Below are 14,904 nucleotides of genomic sequence, written 5' to 3'. Positions count from 1 at the left end.
AAGTGGTTTAAACATGATTTTATTGCATAAAATTCTAGAAAACGCACACTCATCTACAATGACAGAGGGCACATCAGCGTTGCCTGGGACTTTGGGAGGGTGGGCGGAGGCGGGAGAGGAGGGTTAGAGGTGTGAGAGGAAACCTGGTGGTGAGAGAGGGCACACGTGCCCAGTATTTTGATTGTGTGGTGATTCCATGGACGTACACAGATGTACATGTGTCAAAACTTAACACACTGTATACTTTAAATGTGTGTGGTTTATTTTATGTAAAGGCTACAAAAAAGCTATAAAAAAAATAAACTGACTTCCTTGGCGCTGCCTATGGAGGTGGCAGCCATCTCTTACTCCGCACCATGGCTGCCCTCAGACCCTGGGGTCTGAGATCATCAAAAAGAGGACCAAGAAGCTCATTCGGCACGAGTCTGACCATTATGTCAAAATTAAAATTAAGCGGAACTGCAGAAACCCAGAGGCACTGATAACAGGGTGCACAGAAGATTCAAGGGCCAGACCTTGATGCCCAGCACTGGTATGTGAGCAACAAGAAAACAAAGCACGTGCTACCCAGCGGCTTTGGGAAGTTCCTGGTCCACAGGAACTTGAAGTGCTGCTGATGTGCAACAAACCCTGCTGCGCTGGGATTGCTCACAACGTCTCCTCGAAGAACCGCAAAGCCACTGTGGACGGAGCAGCCCCACTGGCCATGAGAGCCACCAATCCCAATGCCAGGCTGTGCAGCAAGGAAAGTGAATAGGCAGATTGTGTACACATTGTATCTGTGTTAATAAAACTGTAGCATTCTGCAAATAGATAAATAAATAAATAAATAAACAAACAGAAACTTGGTCAGTAAATTAAAGAACAGGTTAGACTCAGGTGAGGTGAGAGTCAGTGAACTAAAAGATCTAAAAGAAATTACACTGAACTCAGCAAAGATAGATCAAGAGGAAGAGTATAAAAGAGGAACAGAACATAGGATAAGGCCTAAATTACCTTTAATTGAATTTCTAAAAGAAGTTAAACACAGACAATGCAGAAAAGTGGTACATGAGAGTAGCTACATAAATTTTAGGACTGATGAAAGATACAAATTTTCAGATCCAGGAAACATAAAATCTCAAGTCAATTAAGTAAAATTATACCTATATCTTGATACACATGGTTCACATCATGAAAAATAAGGGGATTTTAAAAGTAGCCAGAAGAAAAAGATAAATTACTTACTAAGGAAAAACAACTACACCAATGAGTGTTTTCTTAGTAGGAACAACAGAAGGCAGTAGAATAGTATTCTGGGAATATATACTCTCATAGATTCACAAATCCAGTAATCTTCTCTTTTAAAATTATGGGAAAAGTTAGATGTTTTTAGACAAACAAAAATTGAGAGACTTTATTAGCAACACACACTTACTAAAGGAACTTTTTGGATGTAGTATTTTTTTAGAAGAAAATGATCCTTTCAAGAAGCCTTGAGATGCTAGAAGGAATGATAAGTAAATAAAATTGTTTAAATCTGAGGGAGAATTGACTGTTTAAAATAATGTCTTGCCCTGGCTGGTGTGGCTCAGTGGATTGAGTGCCGGCCTGTGAACCAAAGTGTCACTGTTTTGATTCCCAGTCAGGGCACATGCCTGGGTTGCAGGCCAGGTCCCCAGTAGGGGGAATATGAGAGGCAACCACACACTGATGTTTCTCTCCCTCTCTTTGCTCTCCCCCTCCCTCCCCCTCTCTCTAGAAATGAATAAATAAAATCTTTTAAAAATGTCTTATAAGTGTGTATTTTAAAAGATAAAACTTCAATATTAGACAAAACATATGGCTGGGTGTATGTGTGACTGGATTAAAGGATGTACAGTGTGATTAACACTGGATTTTAAGTTACATGTGCGTGTCAGAGTCACAGAGCAAGAAAGACGTTTAAAGAATGGTAGAATCCACCATTCCAAAAGAGTAGAAATTGGGTCTATCATTTTTAGACCAGTAGGAGGGAAAACGTAAAAAACAAAATCACAGGTAATCAATCAATCCAAAAGAACATAAGAAAGAAGAATCAAAATATGATAGAAGTATATCCAAATATGCCAGTAATTATGGCAATGTAAATAAACTACACTTTCTAGTTAAAAGATAACTGTCAGATGCTTAAAAATACAAAATCTAGCCCTATGAACCACAGGTACATAGAAGAGTTGAAAATGAACATGCAAAAAATACACTAGGCAAACAGCAGCCAAAAGAATACCGGTGTAGCTGGATCAGTATCAGACTCAATAGACTCAAAGGTAAAAAGCATTTTTTTATACATTATGTGGGTCATTATATAATGATAAAAAAATTCATTTTGGGGGGAAGATCATAAGATCATTTCAACCTGGTGTTCACCAAAGCATCACAGCTTCAAAGTATATAAAATCCTTGGGGGGCGGAGGGGCAATCTCCTTAATGATCACAAAATCTGTAGTAGAGATGTGCTGGGAAAGAAGCCTCTTATAAAAGAAGTGTTATCTAGGTGTTATCTAGGTTAAAGCTGTAAAGAGGAAGTTCATTAAAGCAAAGATGAATCCTCTGCTGAATCCTGAGAACTTCAGGTGAGAAACTATTAGGTGGTTTCAGCTTTTCATGATTCCTATGTAACTGTACATCATTGTTATCCATTCAGTCAACAGTAAGCTCTTTCTGGGCTTAGGAGCATCTGTGCACCTAATCTAATTCATGTAAGAAAGGACCATATACATTATGGCACTCCCTAAAACAAGTGATCTGGAAAACAGGCAGAAACATGGTTTTGTGTCCCACCTTTAAAAAGAAAAACAAGGACAGGTAACATGGAGAATGTACAGAAGTAATAGAAGCAAGGAGAAAAAGCTAACTTAAGAACCTTTTGAAATATAGATATTTAGATTAACTTCTGTCCATTTGTCTCTCTGTACGTCACCGGAAACTTTAAAACAAATAGTTCCAGTAAAGGACAAAAGTGAAGGCAAGCTTTGTACACACACACACTGAGAAAATGAGCCTGAAGGAGGAGGATGTGTACAGCGAGGCCATCTCAAGAACAGCCAGCAGATGGCAAATACGAAACCGGGAAAATGAAGAGAGGTCACAGAGATGCAAACAAGGAACTGCCAAGGTTAGGAAGGCAGGCGTCACAAAATCCCCGTCGGGCTTCAAGAGCAGGATCTGATGCCATGGCAAATCGAAGCTTGGCTGAAGGAAGACGTATCGGTAAGACATGACCACAGTGCTCAGATTCAAACTGAATGCAAACGTGTCAACAGTATGCTTCACTCTGGATTTGGAAAGGGAGTTCTTAAAATAAATTCATTAATTAATCTCTCGATGGAGCATGCCAATGCCTTTCCCCACACCTTCTCCCCAGAGCATTTTCCTTGTCTCCCTCTCTTTCCTAAGCTCCAAGGGCCCTTCTTTTGCCTCTGTAACTTGTTTCTTGAGTCCGTTCCTTCTATAATTCACTTCTACCTCTGTGACTTTTTAAATAAACATTCTATTATAAAAAAACAAATTTAAAGCCCTGGCTGGCGTAGCTCAGTGGATTGAGTGCGGGCTGCGAACCAAAGTGTCGCAGGTTCGATTCCCAGTCAGGGTACATGCCTGGGTTGCAGGCCATGACCCCCAGCAACCGCACATTGATGTCTCTCTCTCTCTCTCTCTCTCTCTCTCTCTCTCCCCCCCTCCCCCCTCCCTCCCTTCCCTCTCTAAAAATAAATAAATAAAATCTTTAAAAAAAATTTAAAACACACATACACAAGAAGCAACCAAAACCCAAAGATGTCCCTTACTTTATGATTACTTATAAACTGAAAAATCAGAAATAAAATATTTAGGTCAGCAGGGCTCAGGAATCCAATTCAGTTCAAGTCACCGGGGCCCGTATCCCTAGCAGGGTGACCCAAGCAGACTTCCTCCCATGGAACCTAGAGAGCTCCCCCATCAGGCCTGCCCATCTACCCGAACCACACCCAGTTCCCCACAGCTGGTTTCTCCTAAACCCTACCCACTGAGGATCCTAGTGAAAATCAATAGCTGCTAGCTGGCTAATGCTAATAACTTTCACCCTGTACCTCCCCAACAGATCTGCCTAGTTGAATTCAGAGGCAATGCTTTATTTAATTCAGTGTTTATTTCAACCAAGGCAACCCCAGTACAGAAACAGTCTAAACCTAAAATCATCTGACTTGAGTTGGAAAAAGCCCAAGAACACCTCAGTTTCTACAGACAGACTCCAGTGGATTAAAATGAGTGGGGTACTTAAATCCATGAATTCATAATGATATTTAAAAACAAAAAACCTTATTGATCATCTTTGGAGGGCAGTAAGGACAGTTTTCAACTTATTACTGAAAACTGTCCCTTCCATACAAAGTGTATCTCAGGATAACTGAACTGATGATAAAAGGAAATTCTTTTACAAAAATTTTCTGGGTAATAAATGAAGAAGGAATGGTAGAATTAAGACAGTGATATTTTGCACCTCCCAGTGAAATAATGGATGTAAGCAGCAACCATAAATGACCGTTAACATAAGGGACAACCACGTGCTGTGTGTCTCCTGAAAAAAGTAAACAACACGAAGGAAGTATTCACGCCAAAGAAAAAACAGAAACAGAGAGACCTCGAACCTGATCAAGCCTCCTCTCTGCCAGTTTTATAGGGTGTATGGAAGGCAGAGGAACCATTAAAACTACCATAAGGATAAACCAGCAAATTCAGAATGTGGGAACCTATGTAGAACAACAGGCCTGGTTTTATTCAACAAATAAATTACAAGAAAGAGGAAAACCTACAGATTAAAAGATACTTAAAGAGACCTTTCAACACATTACAAGCATGGACCTTATCTGGATCCCATTCAACAAACTATAAATTAAAAAGAAATTTGTAAGATATTTGGGGGAAATGTGAACATTAATATAATATATAATGATGTTAAGGGATTAGTAATTTTTAGACATGAGAATGGTGTTGTAGCTATTTTTTAAAAACCTGTATCTTTTCGAGGTACATATCAAAATACATATAAAATAATCTGATAACAAGGACTTGTTAAAAAGTAATCTGGTGATGGGATAGGGAATTGATGAAACAAGACTGTAACAGCAAAACTCTAACAGTGGGAAACTGTAGCCCCTCCCCCATTCTTCTGATATTGTTTCTGTAAGTGCTGACACTGACTAGTATGTGGCTTGTAAATGAACAGAATGTTTGTATAAGAATCCTAGGAACTAGTTTCAAAAGATAAAAACTCCCATCTTCAAGCATCCCAGCTCTGGGAAATTTGCTGACCTTTAACCTGGGATCCAGGACGACGTGAAGCCAGCATGACTAAACCAGGATGACGCACATTAGACCATCACTTGCCTTATCAGAGTGGACTGTGCTATTCTGCACATACAGAACTCTTTAACCCCCTCCCTTGATCTCTTTGTTCTGTTCCCCTTTCCCTCTTCATAAAACAACTGCTGCCTCCAAAGAGAGGTGAAGATGGACTTTGTGACATGAGCCCCCATCTTCCAGAAGATGGGCTTTGAGACTCGAGTCCCCTACCTTCTGGATGGCTGGCATCTGCAAATAAACCACCTTCCTTTACATCAGCACCTGCCTCTAGAGTACTGGCTTTCACAGGGCAGGCAGCCGGACCTGCATTTGGTTATAAGACTGGCAGGGAACTGATAACTGCTAAAGCTGGGAGACAGTACATGGGGCTCATTATACTACTCCTTCTACTTTTGCATATTTCTATAAAAAAAGACTTTAAAACAGGCAAGAGAAGGGAGGGGTCAACAACACAGCCAACTGCACTGGATAGACCTTATGTGCATCCTGATTCAATCAAACCATTAAAAAAATTATGGGAGTATCAGCGAAATGTAAACACTGGATATTTCATATTTAAACAATTACCAATATTTTAGGTGTGATGGTGGTATTAAAAATAACCTTATCTTTTAGAGGTGTACAAAAGTAAATTTATTAAAATATAATAAATTACTTATGGCTGAAATGACATGCTACCTGGGATTTGCCAAAAGGCTCAGGATGGGGGAATGAAAAGTGGAGAGGAAGTAAAGACTGGTCGTGGCTGAGAACGGGTGAAGCCAGGTGATGAGTCAAGGGGATTCCTCATACCATTCTTCTTTTGTATATGTTTTAGATTTGCTACTAAAAGCATTAAAAAATTAACTTATGGCGTTATAAGTCAGGATAAGGGTTGTCTTTGAAGGGGAGGATGAGGGCTGCAATAAGGGCTTCCGGGGTTGTTAGGAATGAATGTTCTATCCTACACAGGTTTGTTCACTTTGTGATAACTTATCAATCCACATATTATGACTTGAGCACTTTTCAGTATATATTACACTGCAATAAAAATGTGTTCTGTTTTGTTTTTAAAGCAAGAAATCCACAGCTTTGATGCAAGGGAAGACTCCATGATAGAACTCCATGGTGGAACTGCAGGTACTACAGCAATCACTGAGAAAGGGATTTTTGAGTGGAAAGGCTATAGAATACAGTATGGCCCCAAACACATGTCAGAATGTGGCGTTTCATCTCTGAAGGGGAATAAAAGCAGCTGTCTTCACTGGTTGTTGAGCATTAAATGGAATGATGCGTGTGATATGCTTTACACAGAACCAGCACATAACTAGCAGTTAACAGAGGCTGTCTTTTGATTTTTATCTGAGAACCTGCATTGCATTCATGGCCTGTTTGCAGCCCCCTAGACTGCAGTGCAGGTACCCTACTCTAAATAGCACTCCTGGTGTTTTTCAAGATCTCCTTGGTAAGAAACTACCTTCATACTGCGAGCTGGACAGATCCCCATCAGCTCTCCCTGAAGGCTATGATGAGACTGAAGAGGGGAGACACCATAGCTGCATACCTAGCCGAGGGAACCCAAACCGTCTCCTTCACAGTATTCGGACGGAGGAAATCACTCAAACCAATGGAAAATGCAGATGCAGACCGAGCCCCAGCCCCACACCTCTTCCCTCCTCACCGAGCTCCACTCCACGCAGTGCCCGCCAATGGGGACACGTGGAGTAAAAGCTTCACATCGTCTCTCCTCCCTTCCCCAATCAGCGAGCCCGTACCAGATCACCGCGCCCAATCACAGCACTCCACATGCTTGAGGGCAGCCCCCTACGCACACGCACGAGGAGGCATCGGAAAGGCTGCGGGAAAAGGTTCGGATCCAAAGCAAGCTGCTCCGGCTGCGCAGCGGTCTCCGAAGAGGCCGCACTGCCACCTACTGCCTGATCCTCCGCAGGCCGCAGCAGCTCCGACCACGTTCCTCCTTGGCTGCGCGCTGCCCTCACCTCTCAGGGCCAATATTCCAACCCAAACACTCAATTGTGACTTAGGGAAAACGTAGTAATAGCTCGTAGAAGCGAATGTGTGTTTTAATCACATTCTATTACAGAGTAAGGAAAAAAAATAGTCTCAAATAGCCTCTTTTCCTTCCAACCAGTTTGAGTTTCAAAACCTTACTCACCCCTACGTTTTATATAGAGGTAAAATCAAGGGGCTAGGGCTTGTTCTTTCCACCTATTTCTGGAGCACCTGCCCTATGTCAGGGTATTAGCTGAGGCAGGCATTACCATCATCCCTAATTTATCGGTAAAGGAACAGAGGTTAAGTGACATAATTTTGGAAAATTGGCAAAGCTGGAGTTCACACCGAGATGTGATCCCACAGGTGCAGACTTCACCACATCACACCGCATAACCAAGTGTTGTGAGAACCGAGGGCGAGGAAAATTTATTCTGACTGGGTAAGGATTCCTGGGGTATAAAGGGTATTCTAGGCCAGGTAGTATTCGATAAATGGTAGCTGGTACTGCTTTTCCAAGTATGCTAATCTTAACAGACAAGGAGATGATTACTCCCATATACTTAATTTGTTGCAGATTATTATGCTCATTCTTTAGCAAACAGCTTTTGCTTATTCAGGAATCCATGAGAACGTTCCCCTATATCAGTCCCAGAATAAAAAGACAGCTGCCTATACTCCATCTGAGGTGCCAAATACAATAATGGTATCATTTACTAATCTTCCCTTCATACCTAAGACAGTGTTAACAATAGCTTACCTGAAATTCTTCATTCTCTTCTCTGTACTGCCATAGCACTTTTCTTTTAATTTGTATGTAACAAACTTTGCAATGTAACTGAGCCCATGTTGGTTTCATCACTACAAAAGTGTTTCCAAAAGGAGTATTAATGGCCCTAGAGGGCATTTTGGAATATATGGGGATATTTTTTGACTGTCAGCGGGGCATTACTGGCACTTAATAGGCAGAAGAAAGGAAAACTAAGTACCGTATTTTTAAGACTATAAGACGCACCTAGGTTTTTTAGAGGAGGAAAATAGGAAAAAAAATGTGAAGCAAAAAATGCGGTAAAATATTTAATAACCTGTGACCTGGCTTCACCGCCACCCCCTGCCCCCCACAACAGGGAGCCAGGTAAGCTACAGTTGGACTATAAGATGCACCACACTTTCGCCTCAAATTTGGGGGTGCATGTTATAGTCTGAAAAATAGAGCAACCCACAAGGTGGAGACTATCCAGCACTTCAAAACATGGTCCCTGCTGGAGCACAGAGCAGAGTTGGGGAGTGCTTGGGGAGCAGAGTTTTCAGTATGGAAAGGAGACACAAATATGGGCTAAGGGAAGGCAAGGAAGAACCTGCAGGGATGCGCTGGAATCAGAGGTTTCAGCATGAACTTGTTATTTGTAAAATATACACATACATGCATATATGCATGGATGTGCACATCTGTCTATTTGTGTATAATATATATGGACACATTTTTCTAGCTCTGTCCACTGAATGGGACAAGCAAAAGCCTCACAGTGATAAAAGGACATCTAATACATAGATCTTGGCATCTAATACCATTCCCTACTGAAAGGAATTAGGACTCCTGGAGAAATAGTTAATTCCAGGGCTAGAGCAGGAAAGGTACAAGATAAGCCTGGAACATTGGGAGTTGGCTTGAAAGGGCTCCTACTAGCCAAATATGGGACAATTTGATCACCCAAATAATTAAGGATGGTAATGAATCATTACCCATGTTTCATTGGTAATGAATGGCCCAAAACATGGGTAAAAAAAAACCCAAAACAAGGGAAATCCACAATCCAGAAGACCATATCAATAATGAACAGATAAATATAGTTCAAAGAAATGGGATAAAAGGGAGGGTTCTTGCTTATAGTTAAAATACTGAGTACTAACTAGTAAATGTGGATGTATTAACAGAGTTGGAAGACCATCATTTTGCAACTGTCGTAGTAAAGACTGATTCAGGGTAGATGCCTCAATGGATGCTAAATCTAGGGGGAAGCTTTTGATAAATAGGATGTATTTTCGTATTAAAATATCTCTCCACAGAATGTCTATTAGTCATAAGGAGAAAAATAGTAACTTTCCAGTGGGAAAACAGACACACTTGACTGGGTGGTCAAGGTTAACATCGCCAGTGAAAGCAGATGGGCAACAGGTGTCTCTAGAGGTGCCCACAGAAGGATGAAATGTCACTGACAATATTCTGACTGGGAAAGCACATATTGAATCTAATCATGATATCTCAGACAAACCCAAAAAGAAGAATATCCTATTAAAAAAAGGGACTGGCTTCTTTAAAAAAAAAGTCAGATAATACATAGTAAAGCATTCAGGATAAAGGCCTATATATAATATATGAAAAAAAAAAAACCTTAAAAGGTTAAAAAAATGTGCACATACAGAGAATGAGAAAGCAAAAACAAAGGGGTCAAAATGGCGACGAAAAAGAAATCTTGGTTAAGGGTATAAGATGCTCTTAGTATTATTCTCATAATTTTTTGTAAATTTCAAATTATTTCCAAATAAAAGTTAAAATATTTGGTCCACATACTAAGCCATGTATGACATGGCAGACATTCACACTATTAAAAAAATACTTGTCTATAATTAACAAAACTAACTCAACTTTACATATAAAAACAAAGTACTCTGGGGGGGGATGAATTTTCCATAAATGTAAGTACTAGGTAAACTGAGGAAAGAAGGAAAGACAGCACTTTGATTTGTTCAGAACTTTACCAAGAGTTGTTGACCATTTTGTAAATAAAACTGTGTCACTTATGATAATGTCATGATAATACGAAATGGTACTTGATTTTGCTAGTACGCCAAATCTGTATTCATGTGCGTTTCTATCTGCTGTTCACAGTGATTCTGCATCAACAGTGCAAATATATAGTTACTATCTTCCCACTCTCCATAGCTGTTTCGGCTGGGCCCTGCCCATATACCCAATTTCAGGTCTCACAAACCAACTTTAATGTGCTCCTGCAATCACACAGTCAGGGAGAAAATGAGTTCTTTGAACACTCCCACCCCACCCTCCGCCGCTCCCAAGGTAGCCATTATAAGTAGCTATAACAGGATCCCGCTCCTCCACCCCGCAGTTATTGGAAGAATCAATAAACACAGGGGGGCTTTCTTCTTATTTAACATAAGCCCAAAAAAAGCAGAGAAAGAAATTTGGGGAAAAATATTAGATCAACACTGGAACTGACCCAAAAATTACATTATTCCCATAAAACTGTCACTAATTGTCTGACTATCAAAATGATATTATGTGTATAAAATATTATATAGTGGAGAGGGGAATAATGGTGGAAAGAAGGGGAAGGGACAAGTTAAAAGAACATGTATGAATGGCCCACGGAAATGGACAGCAGTGTGGGGATGGACTGTGGGAGTGGGGGGTAGGATGGGTGGAGCAGGGCAAAGGGGGAAAAATTGGGACAACTGTTATAGAATATCAATAAAAAATCTTAAATAAAATAATATTATTTATATGTAGCATGTACATTTCTATAAAATGTTCATAGGGTCAGTGGTTTCTTTTAGGCCTTGTTAGTTTATAAAAGAGTGGCTGCTAACCATGCAATATAGGGAACAGGGGCCTATAATTAGGATCCTACTGCATGAGAAGTTAGCCAACTATTTTCCTTAAATGGTTTATATGGGATTATACCACTGCTTTCAAATCCATCTGTCACCTGGCAATGAAACAGAGAAGGGTCAAAATGCTTTCCGAAGACAAGTTAAGAAATGACAATAAAAAAAGATAAAAGTATAAAATATATTTTTCTTTGCAGATAATGTGAAACAGAAACAGGCTGCAGGATAACTAACTTGACTATACAATAAACAGGAAAAAAAAGAATTGTTTACAAAATTTAGGAAGACTACTCAAGGCAAAAAAAACCAAAACAAAACCCCAAAACCCCAGAAGGATAGCAAAAATGATTCTGCCTGATGTGAAACAAAAGTCTAATTGTTTTTAAGACCCAAATGTACTTATCTGAATTGGATTATCATAAAAGCATCATATGAATATGTGACTATATGATCACGACCATATGGATTGAAAATGACACGTAGGTACCTACCGAGGTGACAATCTTCTTTTTCTCTTGCTTCCCATTTGTGGCTGTCTACATACGCTGCAGAAAGCAGGCATCTTTTGCCTGAGGAAAAGGACAGTATCTCAACACTCACGATTTCACAGCAGGTTCAGTTTACATGTCTGTCCTATTAACATCATTGTAGTACGTTCAGTTTACTAAATTATTCAAAGATTCTAACATGCTACTGTAACCAAAGCTGCACAGTTAACAATTCAGTTCCTGACAAGATGCATTCATCGTCTAACAAGCAGAAGATGCGCAAAACTGGAAATCTGGCTGAACTGTTGCTTAACTCATTAATCGAATGTTTCATAGTCATTTGTTCATTCTCAAAACATTTCCATCTGACTTAGACTGGCACATTTACCCGTATTTCACATAAAGCGCACAGCAATAACTTACCCAGTACACCAGCACCAGAGGGATAAATAAGAGAAACCCAATAAGTCAAATTTGAGGTAACTCACAAGATGGCACAGCTGTTTTACCAGCCTCTGGCACAATGATTGGCATATGACAGTGCTCAATAAACATGAGTTCAAAGAATGAATGAGAAAGAATAAATGGCCATTTAATCAAAATTTAAAAATTTTGTGCTTCAAAGGACATTATCCAGAAAGTGAAAGGGAAATTCACAGAAAGAAAAAACATTTGCAAATCATTTATCTGATAAGGGACTTGTATTCTAAATGTATAAATAACTCTTCCTACTCGAAATGTATTATTTTTTAAACAGATTTTATTCATTTATTTTTAGACAGAAGGGAAGGGAAGGAGAAAGAGGGAGAAAAGCATCAATGTGTGGTTGCTGCTTGGGCGTCCTCAACTGGGGATCTGGCCTGCAACCCAGGCATGTGCCCTGACTGGGAATCGAACCAGAGGCCTTTTGGTTCGCAGGTCGGCACTCAATACAGTGAGCCACACCAGCCAAGGCTCTTCCTACTCAAAATTTAAAAAGACAAATAATTCAAATTAAAATGGACAAAGGATTTGAGCAACTGTTTCTCAAAAAACAAAAGGATGTACACACACAAACATATATACATACACATGAATGACCAGCAAGTGCATGGAAAGATGTTTAGTATCATTTGCTATTAGGGAAATGCCAAATACATTGAAATGCTACTTCACACCCACTGGGATGACTATAATTGGGTAATAAGCCATTATTATCCGATTATAGCCATTGATATAAATGTAGAGAAACTGGAATCTTCATACATTTCAGGTGAAAATGTAAAATAGCGCAGCCATTTTGGAAAAGTTCGGCAATTCCTTAAAATATAAACATGAAGTTGCATACAACCCAGCGATTTCAAAGGGAAGCAGTGTGATTGTGGACTCAGATGGACTTTAGAGTCACAAAATCTAAGTTTGAATCCTAGCCTTGCTGATAAATAGAGGCAAGTTACACCAAGTCTTGAGCCTCTTTCTCCACATGTAAAATGAGGAAATAATGCCTACCTTGTACCACAATTTAAATGAATGCACATGCAGTATTAAGTGTTTAGCCTAACATCCCCTGTGTAGTAGGTGCCCAGTTAAGTTTCCTTCCTCTGGCCTCTTCATATCATGAAGTCATTTTTTGGTTCATCTCAATAAATTTTCCTTTGGCTCTGATGTAATTACAGAGAATCAATATCAACATCAAAGTGTTTCAAATATTGATTTGTCCCGAGTTTGTACAAAGTAGACTATTTTTCCTCTTGTCTTGTAATATTTCCAGACGTTCTGATGACTTAAAGTTAAGATTCTTAGCATTTTCAAATCCTGAGTGGTCCATAATGCACTATCCTACTGATTTGTATTACTTGCCTTACAGCCTTCATTTCCTAATTGCAAGGCTCCTTTCATCTATGATCTAACCCAGTGCTTGTTCAATATACCTTTCTATTGATATAATGATGGAAATGTTCAATTCTGAGCTGTCCAGCAAAGTAGCAACTAGCCCCAGGTGTCTCTTGAGCACTTAAAATGTAGCTGGTGTGACTAAGAAACTGAACTTTAAATTTCATTTAATCTTCACTACTTTAAATAGCCATATACAGCTAGTAGCTACTAAATGTAATAGCACAGGTGTATAACCTACCACAAGTTCACCAGTTCAAACTAAGACCAAAATGCTAACTGGAAATTCTCTCAATTCACTCTTACCTAATCTCTATTCCCTTGTTAGAATGACTGTCCCAAACATTCTAGGCAACCACAACATCCTCCCTAATAGACAATCTAAGGTCTTGTTTAAATCAAAACATTTACCAACAACCATAACTAAACATGCTTGTAAATAGCTACAACAGCTAACTCTTACTGAGGTGCCAAGTACTGTGCATACCACTTTACCTAACATGTGGCATTAAGTATTTTCACCAGCTAGGTCAATCAGTTAATCCTCAGAAAACTTCTGGTGACCAACTCTGTAATTTCATTTGATGTTTAATGGCTGTTCCTAAAAAAGTGTCAGCAAGAGTGTATGTGTTGCTTTTTTATAGGGGCTAGAGGAAGAACGTTGGAAAGAGGAGATAATAGGCATTGGAAACATCAATTGTGATTATTGCATTTTAATCAAATAATCATATACACTTGTCGAGATTTAGCTTCTGGAAATGTAAGAACTTTTTTCCCAATGTCTTTATCAGCAGATCATTAAACAGGTTTGAGTAGGCTGCCATTCACTGAGATAATCAAAGTACTTTAGAAGTAATTATTAGCATTTCTTGTCTATAGGTACAAAACTGGAGCAAAAGAAGGTCAAAAACGGTGTCCAAGGTCATCAGGTACAATGAGATTAGTACACTGAAAAATTCTTCCACCAAGTGAAGACCAGTGGTTCTGGCCAACTGTTAGATGTGGAGCAGAACGCTTACGACGCCCCTCCAAGGAAGCCTCAGGAGGGAGAAAATGTTCACAGCCCCAGAAGTGGACACATTTGAGCTTTTCAGAGTCGGAAAAGACAATCACCCTAACACAAATTATACGTAAAAACGCCCGCGCCTGGACTTGCTCTGCTCTTTATACCTTTAGATGGGCAGACACTATTACTTTACAAAAGGAGATGGGTCAGAGATCTTTTCTCCCCTTACTGTGTTATCAAACACCCGAAATGTTTTCTCTGGCAACTAGATCCCAGAAGCATCTCCTCTCCTGTTGAAAGCTCATCGCCCCCTTCACTCAAGGGACAGAGTTCTCAGAGATCTAACGAAGCAGCTCCACAAAGGCAGCAGCCAGCCACCAACCTGCCAGTGAGAGACGAGGAAGAGGCACTTTCCCCGCCAGCAGGAACCCGCGCCGCACCATGGGGGCCGCCATCTTGGAGCATACCAAGGAGAACACAGGTCCGGGGGGGGTAAGGGCAGAGGAAGAGGTGAAGTTCCAGTTGGGCTGGCTCTCTGCGCCCCCGGCTCCGCAG

At 40.0% G+C, this 14,904-nt stretch overlaps 1 protein-coding gene across 1 annotated transcript in view; it reads right to left on the bottom strand.

The window, feature by feature from the left end:
• Window positions 1-14,832, bottom strand: part of MRPS27 (mitochondrial ribosomal protein S27) — a 76,233-nt gene extending 61,401 nt beyond the window's left edge. The window contains exons 1-2 of the mRNA XM_045847897.1: window positions 14,732-14,832; window positions 11,475-11,552 (exon numbers count right to left, since the gene is read on the bottom strand). Coding sequence (XP_045703853.1) covers window positions 11,475-11,552; window positions 14,732-14,804 — 151 coding nt within the window. The 5' untranslated portion in view covers window positions 14,805-14,832. The remainder of the gene's footprint in view (window positions 1-11,474; window positions 11,553-14,731) is intronic.
• Between the last annotated feature and the right edge of the window lie 72 nt (window positions 14,833-14,904).

Source organism: Phyllostomus hastatus, unplaced genomic scaffold (genome assembly GCF_019186645.2).
Source record: "Phyllostomus hastatus isolate PE091 unplaced genomic scaffold, TTU_PhHast_1.1 phas_contig_58, whole genome shotgun sequence".
Classification (NCBI taxonomy): domain Eukaryota; kingdom Metazoa; phylum Chordata; class Mammalia; order Chiroptera; family Phyllostomidae; genus Phyllostomus; species Phyllostomus hastatus.
This window is presented reverse-complemented; position numbering and strand designations above follow the sequence as displayed.